The 23,440-nt window shown below is 54.6% G+C and overlaps 1 protein-coding gene across 1 annotated transcript; it reads right to left on the bottom strand.

Moving 5' to 3' along the window:
- Nucleotides 1-1,010: 1,010 nt before the first annotated feature.
- NADSYN1 (NAD synthetase 1) lies at nucleotides 1,011-22,836 on the bottom strand. Its single transcript, XM_049781201.1, has 21 exons — nucleotides 22,714-22,836; nucleotides 20,758-20,818; nucleotides 19,311-19,427; nucleotides 17,850-17,903; nucleotides 17,087-17,176; nucleotides 12,722-12,773; nucleotides 12,155-12,243; nucleotides 11,937-12,054; nucleotides 11,131-11,262; nucleotides 10,361-10,435; nucleotides 9,406-9,530; nucleotides 9,197-9,245; nucleotides 8,101-8,203; nucleotides 7,505-7,673; nucleotides 6,607-6,742; nucleotides 6,405-6,511; nucleotides 4,644-4,775; nucleotides 3,642-3,711; nucleotides 2,803-2,931; nucleotides 2,174-2,350; nucleotides 1,011-1,205 (listed from the first exon to the last, which is right to left on the bottom strand). The coding sequence occupies exons 1-21, from the start codon at nucleotides 22,796-22,798 to the stop codon at nucleotides 1,155-1,157; spliced, it is 2,121 nt and encodes a 706-aa protein (XP_049637158.1). The 5' UTR covers nucleotides 22,799-22,836; the 3' UTR covers nucleotides 1,011-1,154.
- Between the last annotated feature and the right edge of the window lie 604 nt (nucleotides 22,837-23,440).

Here is a 23,440-nt window from a genome sequence, read left to right as displayed (position 1 = left end):
GAGATGCCGGGGATTGAACCCACATCAGTTGCACGCAAGGTGAATGCCCTCCCCACTGTGTTATTGCTCTGCACCACGCCCAGTGTTTCTTGGCAGTGCCAGTGTTGACAGCTCTCACACTCCCCAGCCCCCCTTTGCCTCCAGGATTTGGCAGGATGAAAATGAGGAAGGACACACGGACAGAGCAGAAATCAGAGGGGCCAACCCTGGACCTGTAGCCCCGCTCCAGTACAGACTCTGAACCCCCCAAATCCAGGCAGTAGCTGGAGCTTCTGCAAGGAGAAGGGGACCCCAGTTGCCACTAGCCTGCAGGTGGGGACATGAGATGGGCACATGGGGGTCCCCATCCTCAGAGTAAATCACCAGCATTTCTCTGCAGCACCCCCAGATACCTTCAACAAGGGGCCCCACCATCCCCAGTTATCCCCCCACCCAGCAGGCTGGTAGTTGGACAATTGATTCCCAAGTCCCCATGGGGTGAGCCCAAGTCACTGCCAAGTCCCTGTCCTCTTTGTCCCATCCCATGTATCCTAGAAATATGAGGGATTGTGTTGAAAAACCCTCAGAGATGGCCGAGTCCTTGGGAGTGATGTTGTAGATGAGAAAGATTAGGGGGCCTCACTTGCCACAGTGCCCAGGAAACAAGCTATTGACCCTGGACATATAGGACCAGGGTCACCCAGGAGCCCACAAACAAGCTATTGACCCTGGACATATAGGACCAGGGTCACCCAGGAGCCCACAAACAAGCTATTGACCCTGGACATATAGGGCCAGGGTCACCCAGGAGCCCACAAAGGGGACAGGGAACTGCTGGCGGTGCAGCTGACCAGGCACCCCACACCCCAAGGTCTGAGTCCCAGAAGGTCAGTGACACAACAGCTATGAAACAGGAAGGTGAAGGCAGGAAAAGGAACCCAGCCTGGTAGGACTCCTGGGGTGCCCCATCCCTGTGACCCAGCTGGGGGTGTCTCAGGCAGCCCCATGAACAGTGAGGATCTTCGGGTGGTAGTAATCTCGCCCTTTATTGGGGCTCCTTTAAAGCAGCAGGGTGGACCTCTGCTCATCTTGAGAAGGCACAGCCTGAGAGAGGCTGACAGGAGGCCTGGCCTGGACGTCTGAACTGGGGACAGGTTCTCACATGAGCCTCCACATCAGTCCACGCTGTCTGAGGCCTGATGTTCACCCCCCTCAAGCCGGAGCACCTGGAATGAGAAGTGATGTGCACGTAAATCAGCGGGTTCAAGCCAAAGAGCTAGGGTACCAGGAAGAAGAGGGGTAAGCACTGAGTGGGAAGCAGACTAGGGTTAAGAGCAGTGGGGTCAGGACCCGGTGGTGACACTGCAGGTGGCGATGTGCCTCATTTTCTAGCATCTTCCACAGCATCTGCCTCTCCATTAGGGGTACACCAAAGCCATCCTGATTCGGATGGAAGTGGGTTGCCAGCAAATGGCTGGACTGTGGGAGGCCGGACACAGGTAGGGTTTTGAAGCTGGAGAGCCCCAGGAGAGGTGGGGTATCTGGATGGAGGAAGTCCAGGGAGAAGTGGGATGTCTTTCTAGGAGAAGGGAGCCCCCCGAAGAGATGGGGTGTCTGGCTGGGTGGAAGGAGCCACTGGCTGTCTATGCAGGCTCTGTAAAAAAAAAAAAGGACTGCACTGATTTGGGTAGATTCAAGCCTTTGCTTTGTTCCCTGTAAACCATCTGGAGAGGACATATTTGAGGGTGGTCGGGGACAGAAGACCCATGTGTGGCCTGTCCAGCTACTCTGCCCCTTCCCTGGGCCCAGAAACAGCAGCCAGAACACCCGAGTCTGAACCTGCATCCCTTGGTTCTCAATGGGATCAAGAGCAGAAGAAAGGTGTGGTGGGAAATGCAAAGTCCCCTGAGCTGACGCTGGATGAATGGAGTGATGGATGGATGGAAGGATGACTGCGAATGGTGGATGAAATGACAGTGAGTACTGGGCTGAGTGGCCACAAGTGCTGGACTAAGTGATCTGAGTGCTAGATGGAGTGACCGCAAGTGCTAGACAGAGTGACTGACTGCAGGATGGACAGAAGGACCATGAGTGCTGGATGGAGTGACCCCAGTGTTAGACTGAGTGACCATGAGCACTAAATGTGACCATGCATGGGAGACCCCTGACCGTAGACACTGCCCATTGGGCTCACCTGCTCCTCTATGCAGCGGGCCTGCCAGGGCCAGCCGCGACGGTAGAGGAAGGGGCGCAGGTCGAAGCGGTGGTCGTCGGGGCTGTAGCTCTCGGCGTGGTAGGCGGGCGTGAGCGTAGTCATCTTGTGCCTGTTGGCTGCGTACTTGCCAAAGAAGCGCATCACTTTCTCGGCTACCTATGGGCAAGTGACCAGGTCAAGGTTCAGCTCCAGACCCCAGGAGGCTGCCAGGAAACTCTGGGGGACCCTCCCCAAGGTGCACCCCAAATGGGCATTGCATTGCAGGTGGGGGGCTGGGCTGTGACTCAATTCCCCCTTTGAGCACCCAGGAGACCCTCCAGGAGAACCATGGGGGACCTGGGAAGGTGCATTCATTGGGTTTTGAGCACTTCTGTGCAGACCACAGGGCTGGGGATACTGGTTCTGACAAGCAGCACCCCTTTTCTGCCACTAGATGGCTAGGAGGTACCTGCGCACCAGAAACCTGGGATCCTGCAAGTCCACACACCTCACCGGCCTACCTAGCCATGATGCTTTGCAAAAGCAACTAAGATACCATCCCAGGGTGTCTGGTTCCCGGACTCAGGAAAGGAGTAGCACCGATTCAGACCCCCCCCTGTACCCCATACCTGCCGCGGTGAGCACTTGTCTCTCCACAGGTTAAGCACTTTGCAGAACATGCTGTAGGGACCTGCCTTGGCGACCTTCCTGAGCCTCCCGAAGACCGACAGCTCCGCGTATGTCATCCCCATGTCCTCCTGCAGGGGATGCACGGCACAGTGGGGGGCATGGAGAGACTTAGCAGGGCCCTGGGGCTGCTCCCCAACTCTGGGGCCACTGGGGATGGGCCTTGAGAAAGGCACAGAATTGGGCACCAGGCTACCAGATCCACAACAGACTCATCCCTGACACCTGATATCCCTGTCCTGGATCTCCCCACCTGGAAAATGGGGGTTGGTTATTTTATTTTGATTTTTGATTTTTGCTAATTTGGTTGTTTGGGGGGCTATTTCCCAACATTGCTCAGGGGTTCCTCCTGGCTCTGTGCTCAGGATTCACTCCTGGAGGCTCAGATGACCATGTGATGCCTGATGCCAGAGACCGAGCCCGGGTCAACAGCGTGCAAGCAAATGCCCTCTCCGCTGTGCTATGGCTGTTTTTGTAATTTTGCTGACACTGCCCACACCATCCAATAGCGCTGAAGCTGCTGTCACGGTGCCCCACGGCACCCGAAGCAGCTCCAGGCAGACTGTGCGTTGCCGCCCCGTCCACTCTCACCCACCCACAACCCAATCACCCAGAACCTGCAGAGTTCAGTGGGATTGAAGTCCCACCCCCAAAGAGCCCAAATGAACCCCCCAGAGGGCAGCGTGGACACTGAGTCCAGCAGCCAGGCCAGGAGGGGGCTCGGAATGCTGCTCCTGGGGCAGGAAGGATGAGGGGTCACTGGGGAGGCTGCCCACATTACCTCATCTGTCTGGGACACCTGTCCATTGGCCAAGGGCTCCAGCTCTGCCGTGGCGGGGGCAGCCAGGATCCTACGGCCAAGACATAGGATCAGTGAGGATAGCTGCAAACACGCCTCAAATCTGGGAGTGAGACCCCAAGACAGCTGCTCTGCACACAGGCCAGCTCCTGCCATCATTGACCCGGCCAGGGTCCAGCACAGCCTTCGGGGTACAAGGCCAGTGTCCAGCATGGCTAAGCTGGGTGCATAGGGCCATGTCCGGCTCTGCTAAACTGAATGCACAGACCAGCATCTGGCACAGCTAAATTGGGGGTACACAGGCCAGCAGCTGGCACCAGTAAGCTGGGCTGGCCATGCTGGGCACTCTAAAAGAGAGGGACTCTTCTGGGGGCATGTGGCCATTCCTATAGCTTGACTACCTGGAAGGACAGAGACTGACGACCAGCATGAAGCTTCCCACTGAGGTACAAATGACGGATGGATGGATGGATGGATGAATGGATGGATGGATGGATGGATGGATGGATGGATGGATGGATGGATGGATGGATGGATGGATGGATGAATGGATGGATGGATGGATGGATGGATGGATGGATGGATGGATGGATGGATGGATGGATGGATGGATGGATGGATGGATGGATGGATGGATGGATGGGTGGAAGGATGGTAGAACCCTGGGCACCCCTGACCCTGGTTCTATCCCCAGCATTCCACAGGGTCCCCCAAGCACCACCAGGTGTGAATCCTGACCACAGAGCCAGGAGTGAGCTCTGAGCACAGCCAGATATGCCTCCCCCCAAAAAAGATCTCTAAACACTGCCTGATGGTGCCCAGGGAACTTGAAGGAGCTAAGTAAAGCCTAGTCATGAGCACCCTAGCAGGTTGCAAGTTGCATTTTGGAATCGGGGCAGCCAAGGGAGTGAAGGTACCCAGATTGAGCCAGTGGGGAGGCAGAATGTTGGGGTGCAGTAGATCAGCAGAGCAGGGCGCCCTCACCTGTGCAGGGCGGGCAGCGAGAACCGATCAGTGCAGAAGCGCACGAAGGTGTGCAAGTCCGTCTTGCTGATGCCACCGATGGGGTTGATGTCGGCACTGGAGCAGTCATATTTGGTCAGGTAGCCCAGGAGACTGCAAGCAGACATGGGACACTCACTTCTGAGTAGTGAATCAAGGGGCCACAGATGCCCCCACAGGGAGACCTACCCATGTTGGACCCACACACTTGCTCCTTCCAGGGTGCAGCAGAAGCCAGAGTGACAGAACCCAGGGTTGCAGATGGCGGGAGGAGAAATTCAGAGAGGAATGCGGGTCAAAGACAGTGGGGAAATGGAGGGTCAAGGAGCAGTTGTAGAATGTGCCAGTGGGGAGCCATGGTCTCAGCTCACAACAGGTTTGTCTGTCCACTCTAGTCAGCACCAGCTCCTGGGAATCCCCAGACTAGGCAAAAGAGGGACCTCAAAATGCCCACCACTATCTGGATTGGGGATACTGTGGCTATGATGCCAAAGGCTTTGAAGATGAGTTTGGGCTGAGGAACAGGAGATGGGACGTATTTCTGGGTGGCAGAGTGATCCCTATGTGCAGCCACAAAGGTGTTGGAAGAGGAAGAGGGAGAGTCAGAAGGTTGGTGAGGGATGGATGGATGGATGGATGGATGGATGGATGGATGGATGGATGGATGGATGGATGGATGGATGGATGGATGGGTGGGTGGGTGGGAGGGTGGGTGGGTGGATGGATGGATGGATGGATGGATGGGTGGGTGGGTGGATGGGTGGATGGATGGATGGATGGATGGATGGATGGATGATGGATGGATGGATGGATGGATGGATGGATGGATGGATGGATGGATGGATGGATGAATGGGTGGGTGGATGGATGGGTGGATGGGTGGATGGGTGGGTGGGTGGATGGGTGGATGGGTGGATGGGTGGATGGGTGGATGGGTGGATGGGTGGATGGATGGATGGATGGATGCATGGATGCATAGATGCATGGATGGGTGGGTGGATGGATGGGTGGGTGGATGGGTGGGTGGATGGATGGATGGATGCATGGATGCATGGATGGAAAGATGGATGGGTGGATGGATGGATGGGTGGGTGGGTGGATGGATGGATGGATGGATGGATGGATGGATGGATGGATGGATGGATGGATGGATGGATGGATGGATGGGTGGGTGGGTGGATGGGTGAATAAATGGATGGGTGGATGGACAGGTGGGTGGGTGGGTTAGTGGATAGACAGATAGATGATTGGATGGATAGATGGATGGATGGATGGATGGATGGATGGATGGATGGATGGATGGATGGATGGATGGATGGATGGATGGATAAATAGATGGGTGGGTGGATGGATGGATAAGTGGGAGGATGGGTGGGTGGGTGAATGGGTATATGGAAAGGTGAATGAATAGGTGAGTGGACGGATAGGTGGGTGGATGGATGAATAGATAGTATGTGGATAGATGGGTAAGTGGGTAGATGGGTGAGTGAATGGATGGATAGCAGGATGAGTATGTAATGGATAAATGATGGATGGTCATGATGGACAAATGGCAGATGAATGGACAATAGTAGATGAATGGATAATGGTTGATGAATAAGTGGAAGACAGAGTGAATGAATAACAGATGGGTGGGTGGATTTGGGAGCTACCCATAGAGATCATGGCTACACCCACAGTGACTAAGGACAGACCTAAGGTGATTGGGGTGCTGAGAAGCCCCACTGCACTGGTCATACGCACCTCTCATCCACATTGGCGGAGCCCAGTACGAGCAGGCCGCCCTGCAGGCCCCGCGACCAGAGGCTCAGCTGGGCAAAGAGGTAGGCGACGACCATCCGGATCCGGGCCTGGCCCGCAGGAGACAGGGTCCCCCTGAGCGAGGCAGGGGTGGCACCCAGCCCCACACCACTCCTGAGGGGCATCCCAGCATAGGGGTTCACACCTGCACATTCTGCAGAGCCAGGTTTTCCCGGGGGCTGCCCCCCAAAACCGTGAAGGTGGGGCATTTCCCGGTCACCAGGCTGAAGATGCCCACAATGGCTGTTACAGCAGGCTCGATGCTGAGACCCACGTGGTGGCTAGAAGGAGGGGGATTGAGAGAGGAGTCACACACTCATACCCATGGGGACCCAACATGCAGGGTTGGGGGTGAGCCACATCCGTGAGGCTGAGCCAGCCAGCTCCAGCACCCCCAGGACTGCAGTGTAAGACCCCTGTACCTCCACTGCACCCCATCCTGGCTCTGAGCCCACTTCCTGTTCTGGGAACTCCTTGTCCAAGTCATTCCTTTTTAGGACATGACACCAAGGGTCCCAGTTCCACTTCTATTTCATTTAAGAAGTCACATATTTTTAATTTTGCCTTATTTTGCCTTTTTGTGTGTTTGTTTTGGGGCCATCCCTGGAGATACTCAGGGGTTCCTCTGGTTCTTTGCTCAGGAATCACTCCTGGCAGGTTCAAGGGACCCTATGGGATGCTGGGGATCGAACCCAGGTCGACCATGTGCAAGGGAAGCAAATGCCCTCCCTGCTGTGCATTTTCTTTTTAAGCCCAGAGATGCTCAGGGTTTACTCCTGGCTCAGTGTTCCAAGGGACACTATGTGGTGCTGGAGATGAAACTGGGGTAGAAAGGGTCAGTGCTGCCCCCACTCCCAGCACTATCCTAGCTGGGCATTGGGGGGAGGCACCAGGCCTGGATGGTAGCAGAAGATGCCCCTCTGACAGAGATTGAGAACTGAAATCTGTGCTCCTGGCACACACAGTTACCCCTGATGCCAGCTCAGCCATGGTCTCCCCCAGGCCTCTGCCACCCTGTGCTGTGCCATTGCCACCCCGTGCACCTGCCAATCTGCTGGGCCAGCTCTGCGGCCCGGGAGCGTGTCTCCCCAGATGAGTTCTCGCTGGCCATGTAGCAGGTGGTCAGCAGGCGGCCACACAGCTCCTGGGGCTCCCGGGGGGTGTAGCCGGTCTGGTTCACGATGGCACGGACATCAGCCAGCACATCCTGGTCTGAAAGCCGCTGGGTGAGAGGGCAGCAGGCTCGCTGCAGGGTTGGGGTGCAGAGCCAATCCCCGCAAGCCCCCCATGTGGTCACCGCTTCCACCAGGGCTGTCGCCTGCAGTCCAGGACACCCAGTGGAGGGAGAATCGGGGCCCTGGATTGCTGCTTGGGGGCAGAGCCAGCTCCCAGGCTCAGAATACAGCCACAGAAGGAGCAAGGAGTCCCCTTCCCCGGAAACCAGTGGCTCTAGGTTCCCCCCGCAGCCCCACTGCTCCCCACCCCGACCCAGCAGACAGCCAAGATTCCCTCAAAGGGTCCAACTGTCACCAACATTGTCACTGACAAGGAACATTAATTTCTGCCAGTCCAGGCACCTAGCACCCTGTTCCCATGCCCACCCCCAACCCCACAACCCCTGCCCTCAGATGTTACCTACTTCCGTTCCGCACAGCCTCGCAAACTTGGTGGCACATGGAATAGACGAGACAGGCCGTGGCTGCACTGTCCAGCCCCCCACTCAGGGGCAGAAAGAATCCCGCCTGGCAAGGGCAAAACAGGGGCATGAGAAAAGCCTATAATTACTTTTTTAACCACTAGTATGATGCAGGATGCTAGGCCAATATAGATTAAAATGTACAGGAGGGGCCAGAGCAGTGGCACAGCACGTAAGGCATTTGCCTTGCATGCAGCTGACCCAGGATGGACTACGGTTTGATCCCCTGGCGTCCCATATGGTCCCCCAAGCCAGGAGCAATTTCTGAGCGCATAGCTGGGAGTAGCCCCTCAGCACCACCAAGTCTGGCCCAAAAATAAATAAATAAATAAATAAATATATAAATATATATATATAATATACAGGAATGAGAAACATGACAAATGAAGGAAGGAAGGAAGGAAGGAAGGAAGGAAGGAAGGAAGGAAGGAAGGAAGGAAGGAAGGAAGGAAGGAAGGAAGGGAGGAGGGAGGGAGGGAGGGAGGGAGGGAGGGAGGGAGGGAGGGAGGGAGGGAGAAGGAAGGAAGGAAGAAAGGAACGAAGGAAGGAACAAAGGAACAAAGGAAGGGAGAGGGAAGGAAGGGAGAGGGAAGGAAGGAAGGGAGAGGGAGGAAGGGAGGGAGGGAGAGGGAAGGAAGGAAGGAAGGAGGAAGGAAGGAGGAAGGAAGGAAGGAGGAAGGAAGGAAGGAAGGAAGGAAGGAAGGAAGGAAGGAAGGAAGGAAGGAAGGAAGGAAGAGGGAGGGAGGGAGGGAGGGAGGGAGGGAGGGAGAAGGAAGGAAGGAAGGAAGAAAGGAACGAAGGAAGGAACAAAGGAACAAAGGAAGGGAGAGGGAAGGAAGGGAGAGGGAAGGAAGGAAGGGAGAGGGAAGGAAGGGAGGGAGGGAGAGGGAAGGAAGGAAGGAAGGAAGGAAGGAAGGAAGGAAGGAAGGAAGGAAGGAAGGAAGGAAGGAAGGAAGGAAGGAAGGAAGGAAGGAAGGAAGGAAGGAAGGAAGGAAGGAAGGGAATTTTTAGCTGAACTTGGGGAGATCTGTGACCTCACCTGTCCACTCCGTCGCAGGAAGTCCCAGAGCCAACATGCAGGTCCCAGGCTGGGAAGACAAAGATTCAGTCAGGGGGTGTCCAGTCTAAGCTCCTCCCTTGCAGGACAGGGGTGCTCCCAGACACAGGGACACCACAGGAAGGGGAAACAGATGCAGAGTGGAAAGGAGGTCCCAGCTGGCCCTGGCCAGGACCCCTAGAGGAACCCACCTGATCTCCTCGCCCACATCGTGGTAGCGCCACTCAATGGGCTCTGAGAGCGGGACCAGCAGATCATCAGGGCAGGAAAGGGCAAAGTCCACCTTCACCCGTGGGTACGGGCTTACCCTGCTGGCCTGTGGGTGCAGACGGGCCAAGAGAGAGATCCAGAGATTCAGGGGTATGGTATCCCTAAGTGCATGTCCCCCTGTGTGAGTACCCCAGGACTAGACCCAGGGACCCCCAAACATCATCTGCAACCCTGCAGCGCCCCTGGGCCCCAATACAGCCCTGGCTACCCCCAAAGGGAGCCCTGGAGCCCTGAAGCCCCTAGGTTGCAAGACCAGATGTGGTCCAAGACCCTAAGTGGTGCCACTCACAAAGCTGGGTCCGAGCACCATGCCAACCACCCGTTGAAAAGGATCCCAGGGACAACTCAGCCCCCAAGCAGTGCTTGAGACCTTCCCCCGCAAACTCCCAGCAAAAAAGACTCATGGAATTGCCCTGCACTCAGGGGTCATGGGCAAGCACACCCTGGCCAACGTCTGGGCACCACCATGGAGGAGAAAGGGGTGTCCAGGGCTCCATGCTGAGACACAAAGAGGCCCAGCCTGCAAGTGGAAACACCCAGAACGGGAGAACCTGCACAGAGGGTGGAGGCAATCCTGCACTGATGGTGGAGGCAACGCCACACAGATGGTGGATGGAAACCCGGTAAGATGTTAGAAGGAACCCACACAGATGGGGGGGAGGCACAAGGAGGCTTTAGGGCTGAGGAATGGAGAGAGGCAGAAGGGCCCAGCTGGTTGGGGGTGTGATGACCTAGCTCTGGCTGGGCTGATGCACTGACTCCAGGAACACTAAAGGGAGGATGTTCCATGGCCTGCAAGCTCAGGGAACACCATGTGCCTCAGGCCCAGATCTGGTGGAAAATGGAGTCTGGGGTGTCTGAGAGCCGGGTTCTTACCGCCAGGTTCCGGGATGAAATCTCTGCCCGGTAGCTCCTCACATCCTCCAGGTCCAGCGTGGCCGTGAGGACTTCCTGTGGCAGGAACGGGAGGAGGGGTGAGGCTGGGAGAGGAGGGGGAGGCAGGACAGGAGAAGGGGGAGGCTGGCTTCACTCTCTGCCAGCTGCATGACTGCACCCTGAGTCACAGGGAGAACTCGAGAATGAGCCCTGGGCAGCCTGGGGCATGAAGGAGAGGACAAACATCATGCTGCTGTTTGTCACAGGCCAGCCCAGGCCACTGCAGCACAACTGCCACTGAGTACAGACACTGGCTATCACCTGGAACACAGCTGCATGTGGGAACAGTTGCTGTCGTCTATCTGCCTCTGAATATGGCTACAGGATGAGAAGGCCCGAGCTGCCACAGCCATCTTGTAACCATGAGGAAAGGCAACCTCAGCAGGATGTAAGTGAGCACAAAGGGAGAGGGTGTGGAGATGACAGTGAGAGAGGTGATAGAGCCCCAGGAACAAGCCACACCAGGTCCTGACCGCCCTGATTCTAGGCAAAGCCTGAGCAAGGAAGAGAAGAGTCTTGGCTGGAAAATGTTCTTTCTCTCTCAGTAAAAAGATGCCCAGGCAGGACAGGACATTGGGAGACGCCTCCTCTGTTTGCAGGGTCAGCAGGAATGACATGGCACAGCTATGATGGACAGGGATGCCCCACCCCGTGAGGGCAGAGGAGGTGGCGGCCATGATGGGTGTACGGTGTGCTATGATAGCACATACCACATCATCCAGGGAGAACTGGGTGCCCTGGGCACACACGTGGCCATTGATGGCGATCAGGGCACAGCCGTCGTAGTAGAGTCGGTCCCCGTCACAGCCCTTCTGGTTGGCCAGCAGGTAGATGCCTCCATTCTGAAGGGGAGGAAAAGAGCAGGGGTGTGGCCTCGAACTCCTCACCCCAGCCTGCTCAGCATCCCCAGTTCACAAAGTGGAGCTTAGGGGCACCCCCAAACCAACGCAGCATAGGAGGGGCTCAGCAGTGAACAGCACCATGGTCTGAATCTCCAGGAACCCAAGTCTGCCCGCCCAAACAGGCTCCATTTGCACTCAAGGTAGCTCAAAGAAGGACAGTCTCCACCTCAGGGCAAAGAGGGCCCCACAACTGTCCTGTGAACACCCCTGGGACCCATCTCTAGGATAAGTGCAGAGAAATCGGGACAACCCCACACTCCACCAGGAGGCCACCAGAGGTGAGTAGCAGGTGCCAGTCTTGGTCCCCATAAACAGCACCCATGACTGAGATCCAGTGGACAACTGGGAGTTGAGAAGTGGGGTGTGTGCCCAGGGGCACCACTAGAGCCCACTTCCTGCCCTCAAAAATGAGGCTGGCAGCAATGGCTAAGAGGCCAAGTGGCCAGAGGGTTTTGAGAGCTGCCAGGGCAGCAGGGGTGGAGGGAACATCCATAGCTGATGTCCAGGGCACTCAAGGCAAAAAGTCAAGGGCAGGTTCCAGGGCCACAGCCAACTCTGGAACTCAAAAACCGGCCCCTTGCCCACCCCGAATCCTGCAGGTGTCACTCGTCTACCTTGGTGGTGGCCGTGGTGACCAGGTCCACCCTGGCGTGAGCTTTGCGCAGCACATGGTGGCTGCCAGAGGCATTGGTGAAGATCTCCACGCCGTCCAAGCCCATGTCCACGTGTGGGCTATAGGCAAGAGAACAAGGGACACTCAGTACCCAGCCCTGGAATGTTCCCCAAGGACACCAAAGGCCCAGGAGGTAGGACAGAGCCCAGGGCAACTGACCTGTGTGGCGTCCAAAGCTCCTCACAGATCTCGCTCCCGAGACAGGTGTCCAGGGTGGCCAGCACAGCATCGCCGAAAGGCACCGTGTCCTGTGGACAAGGGACAGAAAAGAGGGCAGAGACTGTGGCCTTCCCGGGGCTTTGTCCCAATCCGGTATCTGACAGCAGTCAGACAACTCAAATGAGACAGCATGTTAGTCCCAGCCCTCACTGTTAATGTTTCCTGCCTGTATTCAGTACAACCTGGCCCAGGGACCAGGGTTCTGCCCAGGCCCCTGTCACTGGTTCCCCATCACAGTTCATACTTTGCTCTCAAGCCAAATGCTGGTCCTGTGTGGGCATGAGACTCTGAGAGAGGAAACAGGGCCCTTTACCATGGGCGTCAATGCTGCTGTGGGAGTGGGTGACACTGGCCTCTCCCCAGTCCCCAGGACCTCCCCCTCACCATGGTTACAAAACTCTCCCTGTCTGTGGTTCCTATTTCTCCTGCACTGCCAGCTCCAATGTTTCTGCCCCTTGGTCCCTGGCATCGTGGCTCTGACCTGGGGCTGTGCTCCCAGACACTCACCTGGTGGGTTACAGCCTGGATCATCCGCGGGAGAAAATACTCCTCTGTCTGCCTGGAAGAGAAGTGCCACGGATTGAGCGCAGGGCAGGGGAGGTGGGCGTCCCAGTCAGAGCTAGGGAGAACAGTGTGGTCCTCAGTGGAACCCAGAAGTGAAGACAGAAAGAGAAGGCGGGACTGGGGTTTCCTGCTCCTCACTCCCCTCTTCCTTCCTGGGAGGGTCCCTGAGCAGGTCTTGGGGTTGCCTGCCCTTTCTTCTTCTGGATTCCCTGGGCTCGGAGTGAGGCATGAGCTCTTCACATTGACCGAGTGATACACTGCAGGGGCTCAGGAAGCACCGGCGAGGCCCTCTCTGCAGGCACAGGGGTTTGGAACTGGTTTCTCAGCACCCTGGGCCCCACACACATATGGGCTACAGTGGCTGCACCCCCGTCACCCCCAAGTCAGGAGCCAGAGTGGCCCTCATGCAAGGAAGCTTCGAGCTTCATCAGAAAGTCACAGCCAAGCTCTAGGGTCCTACAGCAAATTTGACTCTTTTCCTCTTCCCCCTTAGCAACCACCCATCAGACAAATATGGCTTCCAGGCCCACCAGGACAGCACCCCTCTCTCAGGGCTGGCACTGCTCTGGGATATCTGGTCTCCTAAAGCCAGAGGCTTGCCAGCCTTTCCCAGTGTGGCCTGGCTCTGAACTCAGAAATCACTCCTGGTAGGCTCAGGAGACCATGGCATGTCAGGGATCGAACCCACATCTGTCCTGGGTCAGCCATGTGCAAGGCAAACACCCTATCATTGAGCTACCACTCCGGCCCCAAAGTCCAGATTTCTGCGTGAAAATACCAAGTAACCACCTGGGCCTCTGGATTTAGGGGTGCTCTAGAAATGAGTGCAGAGTGCTCACAGGAGACTCAGATTGAACCCCAGGAACTGCATGAATGTCTGAGCACTAATGGGAGCAACCCCTGAGCCAACAAGAGCCTTGAGCAGCCCTGGGTGTGGCCAAGAAAACAAATTTTCTAAACTAGTAATAATAATAGTTATTAGCTTGAGCCATAGTACAGCAGAGAGGGCATCTACCTTGCACACGGCCGACCCAGGTTTGATCCTGGGCATTCCAAAGGATCCCCTGAACTTTTCAGGAGTGATTCCTGAGTGCAGAGCCAGGAGTTACCCCAGAGCACCTTCGGGTGTGGCCCAAAAGCAAAAGCAAAATCAACTGCTCACAAAAAAAAAAAAAAAAATGCTATCAAGAGATTCTAGATAATCCTAGATAATGTACTCCAGATTCTAGCTAGATGACAGACACCAAAGCCAGAGCCAAAGCCAGCACCAAAGCTGGGCCCAACAGGAACAAGTCAAGTCGAGCAACTTGAGTTTCTGAACTATGAGAATATTTTTGAGAACTTTCTACTCCCACAGTGGACATTGGGCAAAGTCGCCCACCTTTCTGGACACTCTGAATGGTGCATTTACCAGAAAAAGCTTCTCCACATCTAATGGGCTCATCAGGGCACCAACCTTCCCCTCGTTGTCCACCTCACTACCGCCGGGCAGCCCCCAACTCGGCCATGGCTAGACTCTGCCCGGCACTTGGAGCAAGGTAAGAAATGAAAGTCGGGCCCGGAGAGATAGCACAGCGGCGTTTGCCTTGCAAGCAGCCGATCCAGGACCAAAGGTGGTTGGTTCGAATCCCGGTGTCCCATAGGGTCCCCCGTGCCTGCCAGGAGCTATTTCTGAGCAAACAGCCAGGAGTAACCCCTGAGCACTGCCGGGTGTGGCCCAAAAAACAAAAACAAAAAAGAAATGAAAATCATGACCCCTGAGTCAACCACTCCAGGAAAAGCCAGGACAGAACAAGTCTGAGCAGGTCGTGTAATCAGGAAAGCAGAAGATGCAAACGAACATTGAGAACTGGAGCAGAAAGATTGTCCCAACCACAGAATGTGTTCCTTGAAAAATGCTTCAACCCAGCCCCGAGAGCATGTAATGAATGTAGGATGGAATAATGTAGAAAGTAGTAAATGGAATATGGAATAAATGTATTAAAAGCCCGGGTGGATGGGGCCGGAGTGATAGTACAGCAGGGAGGGCTTTTGCCTTGCATGCTACGACCAGAGTTTGATCCCTGGCATCCCATTGGGTCCCCTGAGCCTGCCAGAAGTGATTCCTGAGCACAGGGCCAGGAGGAACCTGACTGCCTCCAAATATAACAAAAATAGATAAATAAATGAAACCACCCTGGTGGGCATTTGCTATTCCTCTACAAAGTTTCTCCCCACCCCACAGATGAGAGAGATCAGTTAGCCTTGTGTCTCTCTCTGTATGATTTCACTTCACACGACACTCTCCAAACACCCACGCTGCCAATGCCATAGAAATGAGGAGCAGGGGGCCGGGCGGTGGCGCTCGAGGTAAGGTGCCTGCCTTATCTGCGCTAGCCTAGGAGACGGACCGCGGTTCGATCCCCCGGCGTCCCATATGGTCCCCCAAGCCAGGAGCGACTTCTGAGCGCATAGCCAGGAGTAACCCCTGAGCGTCACCGGGTGTGGCCCAAAAAAAAAAAAAAAAAAAAAGAAATGAGGAGCAGGAGAACCAGTCTTCAGCAGGAAGATGGCCACTGGGGCAGGGCTGGGGGAGAGAAGCTAGGGAAGGGGACTCTGGATTAATGAGAGAGGGAGAAAGAGTCTGCCACAGAGGCAGGCTAGGCTGGGGTGGAAGAGAAACTGGGATATCACAGAAGAGGACACAGGCGAAGGGATGGGCATTGTATGCCTGAAACTCCAACATAAATAACTTTGTAATGTTGTCATTCGTGGTGATTCAATGGAAATAAATAAAAGCATCAGCCAGATGGGCAGAAAGCAAAATAGAATAACGTAACATGACATGACATAACATAATATAACATGACATAACTTAACAACATAACATAAAAAAACATAACATAGCATAACAACACAACATAGCATAGCATAATAAAATAAAATAAATAACATAAAACAAAATAATAAAATAACAAATAAAATGAAATAAATAGCATAAAATAAAATAACATAAATAACATAAAATACATGGAGGTTCCTCAAAAAACTGGAAATTGAGCTCCCATATGGTCTACCTATACCACTCCTAGGGATATACCCTAGGAACACAAAAATCCCTTCCTTGCACCTATATTCATTGCAGTGCTATCTGCAATAGCCAGGCTCTGGAAACAACCAAGATGCCCTTCAACAGATGAATGGCTAAAGAAACTATGGTACATTTACACAACGGACTATTATGCAGCGGTCAGGAGAGATGAAGTCATGAAACTCATATACATGAATGGACATGAAAACTATTATGCTGAGTGAAATAAGTCAGAGGGAGAGAGAGAGAGAGAGAGAGAGAGAGAGAGAGAGAGAGAGAGAGAGAGAGAAGTTTCACTTATCTATGGGTTTTAAGAAACATAAAAAGACATTGCTGTGGGCCCGAAGAGATAGCACAGCGTTGTTTGCCTTGCAAGCAGCCAATCCAGGACCTAAGGTGGTTGGTTTGAATCCCGGTGTCCCATATGGTCCCCCATGCCTGCCAGGAGCTATTTCTGAGCAGACAGCCAGGAGTAACCCCTGAGCACCGCCGGGTGTGGCCCAAAAAACCAAAAAAAAAAAAAAGACATTGTTGTAATAATGGCCAGCGAAGAGGGTCAGAAAGACCAGTTCACGATATGAAGTTCACCTCAAAGAGGGGTGAGTGCAGTTAGAGAAATAACTACACTAACACTACCATAACAATGTTAATGAGTGAGAGAAGTAAAATGCCTGTCTCAAATACACACAGTGGGTGTGGGAGGAGAGAGGGTGGGCATTGGTGGTGGGAATGCTGAACTGGTGAAGGGGGATATTCTTTTTGGTGACTGAAACCCAACTACAGTCATGTTTGTAATCACAGTGTTTAAATATATTTAAAAATAAAATGAACCCAAAAAATAAAAAAATAAAATGAAATAAAATAATAAAATAAATAACATAAAATAAAATAAAATTCCTGTATGAACTGTGTTCCAGATTGGACACCTTGGGCAGGACCCAGACCAAGTAATAGAACCGGCTGCCTCCCTGATCAGAATTCAAAACCAGGAACAAGTGACACCCCCTGTGCCAAGTTTCTCCCCCAGAACTCAGGGTGATACCCCATGGCAGGCTCCTCACCCTAGCGCTATGGAAACGCCCCTTGCCAGGCTCTACCTCCAGGGCAACACCCCATGGCAGGCTCCACTAAGCACTAGAGAAATGCCCCTATTCCAGGCTCCTCTAACTAGTACTCAGGGAAACACCCCCACAGCAGGCTCCAGCCCAGCATTCAGGGTAAGGCTCGGAGAGACTCACCTGCTCCTAGACCAGGGCGTGAACCAGCGAAGCTCCCGGTAGTTACCCTCGTTAGCCAAGGCCATCTTGGGCCGGATGAGCAGGATCTTCCTAGAGGAAGAAATGGGGGTTCCTGAGACCACCAGGTGCTGGCCCCCAGCCAGGCCCCAGTGTTTGTGCACCACCTTTTGTCTACCGGTACCAGGAGCCCCAATCTCCCATACCTGCAGGTGCCCAGTCTGAGATGCCAGGGGCCAGGAAGGGCAGAGCCACCTGGCCCAAGACACTCCCTTGCTAAGGACCTAATGTTTCTAAAAGTTTCCTAAGCTCTTGGGGACTAGAACCATAAAACAGTAGGTAGGGCTTTTGCCTTGCATGTGGCAGAACCAGGTTTGATCTCTGGAACCCCATACTGTCCCCTGAGCCTGCCAAAGTACTGTCTGAGCACAGAGGCAGGAGTAACCCCTGAGCACCACCAGGTGTGGCCAAAAAAACAAATAAATAAATAAATAAATAACATAAAGAGGTTTCAATTTGGCTTGGCTCGAGAGGGACCATGAGGCAAGAAGACAACAAGACTCCATGATTCTCTCCTGACTGGCTTGGTTTATTAATTCTTCGCAGCTACCTTGCGTCAGACCCATTCGCCAGGGTTGGAATTACGGCGCATGTGGTGATTTCACAGGGTGTGGCAAAAAAAAAAATAACACTCAGGTGCCAGGGACCATGTTATTGGATGTCTTCGGGGACAGGAGGGTCCCTCAATGTTCCCTTCCCCACCTACCTGTTGAGGAAGATCACCCTGCAGTTGTAACGAACATTGCGGTGCATGACGGGCCTGTGGAGAGAGGGGTGCACTCTGTACGCCATATGCACTTGGCATAGACAGTGTAGATAAGACTCAGGAGAAGCTGCTGGGGAAAGCGCCCCCCCTCAGAATCCAGGGACCACAATCACTCCTTCTGCCCCCCAATGTTCTCAGAACCCTCTTTTCCCCCAGCTTCCTGCCCTCCTCCCCTGCTCCAGGGCGCCTGCCCCATCCTGTCTCTTAGATATCTGGGGGTCTTAGACAGACAGGCAGATGGACTGTGGGCTCCTCATCATGGTGTTTCTAGTGTAAGGACCTTCACAATACAATGTAGGAATGTGTCATCCATAGAGCTGGCCTCCAAGCTCAGACACAGAGAACTTATCTCTGAGTCTATGCCATAGACACTTCTACACCTCTACAGGCCGCTCTCCTTGACAAACGCAGACGCAAGGATTCTCAACAAAATACTAGCAAACAGAATCCAACAGTTCATCAAGAAGGTCACACACCAGGACCCAGTAAGATTCATTCCAGAGATGCAAGGATGCTTTAACCTACGGAAGTCAATCAATATAATACACCATATCGATAAAAGAAAAAATTAAAACCATATGATCATAGTGATAGAGGCAGAAAAGTCATTTGATAAGATCCAGTACCTGTTCATGATAAAAACTCAACAAGATGAGAGTTGAAGGAACTTTTCTCCATATAGGCAAAGCCATTTGCAACAAGTCCATGGCAAACATTATACTCAGTGAATAAAAATTAAAAGTCTTTGTTGTCATGGACCTGTAAAATCACTTTTTACTTTTACCTTTTCTGAGTCAGTCAGCACAAGTAACCTTAATTACGCCAACCCTGCACCTCTGGTGATTTATGTTAAACTCTGGTTAATGAAAGTGGCATGGAGGGGCTGGAGTGATGACGCAGTGGTAGAGTGCTTGCCTTGCATGCAGCTGACCCAGGACGGACCTTGGTTCAATCCCCTGCCATCCCATATGGTCCCCCAAGCCAGGAGCAATTTCTGAGCACATAGCCAGGAGTAATCCCTGAGCATCACCGGGTATAGCCCAAAAAACAAAAAAAGAAAAAGAGAAAAAATCCTAAAGACTTGAGCAAAAAAGCTTCTAGAAACAATAGACTTGTATAGTATATTGACAGGCTACAAAATTAATATACAAGAAAATCCATGGCTTGGCCCAGAGCGATAGCACAGTGGTAGAGTGTTTGCCTTGCATGCAACTGACCCAGGACAGACCTGGGTTTGAGCCCCAGCTCAATTCCTGAGCACAGAGTCAGGAGTAAGCCCTGAGCTCTGCCGTAGTGTCCCCAAAACAAGTATGTTGGGAGCAAACCCACTGGCCTCCCCGGAGCAAGGGCAGTTGGGGACAGCAGTGTGGAGCCGCCCTCCCCTACCCGAGTGATACGTACATGCCCACGTCACAGATGATATCATGAGTGACCGGAGACTCCAGTAGGGCCGCGAGCACTTGAAAGGAGTGCAGGAGGGTGTCCGACTCGTAGTAATGATCCCAACACCCATAGCCGCTGCAGAGGGAAGGACAACAGAGGTGAGGCGGGAGGGGCCCGGCCCAGGCAGAGCCAGTCAGGCTAGCAAGGTGGTGCTCAGGGTAACCAGGTAGGCCTTGTGCTAAGCAAGCACCCACCCCACAGTGCTCTCCCTGGTGAGTCAGAGGCAGTATCATTTTTGCTACTGGGCATGAAGAAGCAGCAGCCATGAACTTCTCTTCATTGCAAGTTACAATATATTTTTATTAATATCCAAAGAGTTTGGGTAGGGCCAGAGTGAGACCACAGTGGAGAGAATGTTTGCCTTGCACACGGCCAACCCAGGTTCAATCCCCAGCATCCCATAAGGTCCCCCCAGCACCGCCAGGAGTGAATATTAAATACAGAGCCCTAAGCACCGTCAGGTGTGGGCCAAGAACAAAAAATAAATAAATGTTGGGTCGGAGAGATAGCACAGCAGGGGAGGGCATTTGTTTTGCATGCGGCTAACCTGAATTATATTCTCGGCATCCCGTAGGGTTCCCCCAATCCTGCCAGGAGTGATTCCTGAGCACAGAACCAGGAGTAACTCCTAAGCACCACTGAGAGTGGCCCAAAAACAAAGTTAAGTTCCCCCCATTCTTGCTGAGATGACCCCTTCCTCCCCACTCAGGTCCCCTTACTCTTCTGTGATGGAAGCTGGACTCCCCTGCTCAGCACGCACAGTAGAGAGAAACTTGGGTCCTCTCCTGCCTCAGTTTCCCCTCCTGACTCCAATTCGCCCTCTGGCATCATGCCAGGTTTGAGGGGCAAGGGCAGGAGAAAGATCAGGTCAGAGGGAAAGATGAGTGAAGGCACAGGTCCATAGGGCAGGGTACCCGGGAGATCTGGTTCAAAGGACCCTTGGGAGACCCTCAGCCTTGGGCAGTCCAGGCACCCGGACACCACATTGGCGGCACAGTCTGAGCTGAGAAGTTCGGGGTCTGGCACCGAGAAATCGATACCCTTGAAGAGAATGATTTCAAGAGGACAAGTAGAGAGCAAATGAGACCAGGGTGGGGGCCCACAGCAAAGGAGAAAATGGGGGTGTTACCCAGACCAAAATCCTTTCGGGGCCCAGTGGAGCACAGTTGAGCCAGGAGTTGTCCACACTGGCTGGCCAGCCCAGCTTTACTGGGCCTCTCACCCCACAAATCTCGGGGCCCCCAGCTTCGCTGTGCCACCTTGCTACTGGTACTGAGCAAACCGTTCTCAGGTCTCTGGATTTCTGGGGTCAATTCCTTCCTCACCCCTTCCTGGGGGAGCAGCAGTTGATGCCTCTGTTGCCCCCCCCTTTACACACACACCCCAGAAAAGGTTCTGATCTCACCATATCTCCAGCTCCGGGCCAAGCCTGTACTTTGCTCCTCTCTCTTTGGCGATTTCAATGCCTACGTGTGCCGGAGAGAAAGAGATGTCAGCTTGGACCCTGCACTGGGGAAAACATCAGGGGCATATCTGGGACCCCCAAGGGGGGTCGGAGCTACAGATAGCACAGTGGGGACAGCTTGTGCCTTGCACGTGGCCAACCCCATAGGGTTCATGGATCCCCACCACGAGAGATCCCCGAGCACTGAGCCAGGAGTCAGTCATGAACACTGCAGGTGTGGCCCCCAACAAACAAACAAGTCATAAAGGATTCCCCCATCTCCCGGGGACCCTGCTTCCATAAGCGGGGGGCTGTGAGGGGCTGCAGCTGTCCCCAGCACAAAGGTCAGGATGACAGAGATGAGGGGCTCCTCTGGAAGGGTGCAGGGAGGAGGAGCACTTGGAGAGGAATCACCCCCATCTCACCTCATCTATAGGGGGTGTCAACTGGTCCCTGCTCAGGAAGGGGGAGGGAACCCCCAGGTGGGGACCACTGACCCCGCCCAGCCCCTTCAGTAGATAAACTCAGGGACTGGCAGGAACGGAGGGAAGGAGGTGGAGTCCCCGGACAGGACAAAGGTCAGACTCAAGGCTGCTTCCTGGAAGCCTCTGGGCAATAAGCTGCCCTGGTGCAGGGCCAGCTGGGGCCCACCCCTTGGGGACCCACCTCTGGTCCCCCCCAACCTACCACAGGCAGCCCCAGGGTGGGGTGGGAGACCAGGTCCAGCCACAGAGGAGGACGAGGAGCACTCCCAGGAGTGCTCCCTCTGCCCCCTGCTCTCTCTGCCCCTCCAGTGCCCTCCCGGATGGCACAGAGCATCCACTATGGAGCTCTGCGCCCCTTGAACGCCTTGGGAGACGCCAGCTCAGACCTTGGAGACAAATGCCAAGAGGAAACCCCAGCCAGCCCAGTCCCCCACTCCAGCGGACGGTCAGTCCCGGGCAGGTGAGGTTGCAGAGTCCCCCGCCCTTCGTCTTATCGGGCCCCACACCCTGGACTACCAGTTGTTTCTCCAGGGCAAGGCTAGACATGGACACGGGTGTCACCCAGAAGCCCAGGGTCATGCTGCACCACCACGTTGTCCCCCGTCTGTTCGTCTGTCTGTCCATCTGTCCGTTTGTCCCTCTGTCCACATGTCTGTTCATCAGTCCATCTGCCTGTCTGTCCAACTATCTGTCCATCTGTCTGCCTGTCCTTCTGTTGGTCTGTCAGTCTATCCATCAGTCTGTCCATCTGTCTGTCCATCTGTCTCTTTGTCCGTCAGTCATCAGTCATTGTTCGTTTGTCCATCTATCTGTCCTTCTTTCGGTCTGTCCATCTGTCCATTAGTCTGTACATTTTTCCACCTGTCTGTTTGCCCGTCAGTCTGTCCATCTGTCCCTCTGTTCACCTGTCGTCAGTCCATCTGTCTGTCCATCTGTCCATCTGCCCTTCAGTCATTCCATTTGTCCACCTGTCTGTTCGTCATTCTGTCCGCCCGTCGGTCGGTCTGTCCGTCAGTCTGTCCATCCTTCTGTCTGTCTGTCCGTCCGTCTGTCCATCTGTCCATCCGTCTGTCCGTCCGTTTGTCCGTCTGTCTGTCCGTCTGGCGTCTGTCTGTCCGCCTGTTTGTCCATCTGTCCGTCAGTCTGTCCGTCCATCTGTCCGTCTGTCTGTCCATCTCTCTGTCCATTTGTCTGTCTGTCTGTCTGTCTGTCCGTCTGTCCGCCTGTCCGTCCATCTGTCTGTCCGTCTCTGTGTCCGTCTGTCCGTCTGTCTGTCCGTCTGTCTGTCGTCTCTCTGTCCGCCTGTCCATCCGTCGGTCCGTCCGTGCGTCCTTCTGTCCGTCTGTCTGTCCGCCTCTGTGTCTGTCTGTCCGTCTGTCTGTCCATCTGTCTGTCCGTCTGTCCGTCCGTCTGTCCGCCCGCCCGCGCTCACTCTTCAAGATCCTCCGCAGGTTGCCCTCGAAGTCCAGAGCCCACTGGTTGAGCGCGCAGGTGGCCAGGGTCACCTTCCGGCCCATCTCGGCGGCGCCTGCGGGGATCCAACCCCCGGGGCGGCCGGTCCGCGGGTGGCGAGCCAGTTCCGGGGCCCACGGCGGCCACACCTTCCCGATCGCCCCGCCCCGGGCCTGTGGCCACGCCCCTGTGGCCGATCGCGGCGCCGATTGGTCCTTCAGAGCCCCGGACCGTAGGTTCCGCCCGTCAGCCACGCCCCCTCGGCGGTCGGCCCCGCCCTCTCGCCAGTGCGCCTGCGCGTTAGGGGGCGCGGCTCAGTTCTTGCCCGGCCCCGCCCAGGACTCGCGCACTTTGTTCGCGTCGGTGACCCCGGGGAGTGTTCGGTGTCCCCGGCTCCCTAAGGCGCCCTGTTTTTTTTAGGGTGCATGGTGCACAGAGCTGATACAATAGAATTCTTTTCCTCTTGCAACCCCGGGCACGATTCTGCCTTGGGGCGCTCCAAGCTAAGAATTTTTCAGCAAAACTGTAAATCCACTAATAGGGGCGCCCGCGCTTTATGCGGCTTCTTGCAAATGTTGGGCACTCCTGGAGTGGTTTCGTCCTGAGGCTGACCCCAATAGCCGTCTGGTGGACACCGAATTCCACCCCAACCTGCAGCTGCAAGTGTTAGTCTCCCAAGCTTGCAGCTGTCCAATTTCCTTATGACT

The sequence above is a fragment of the Suncus etruscus genome, chromosome 9 (genome assembly GCF_024139225.1).
Source record: "Suncus etruscus isolate mSunEtr1 chromosome 9, mSunEtr1.pri.cur, whole genome shotgun sequence".
NCBI classification, from domain to species: Eukaryota; Metazoa; Chordata; class Mammalia; order Eulipotyphla; family Soricidae; genus Suncus; species Suncus etruscus.
This window is presented reverse-complemented; position numbering and strand designations above follow the sequence as displayed.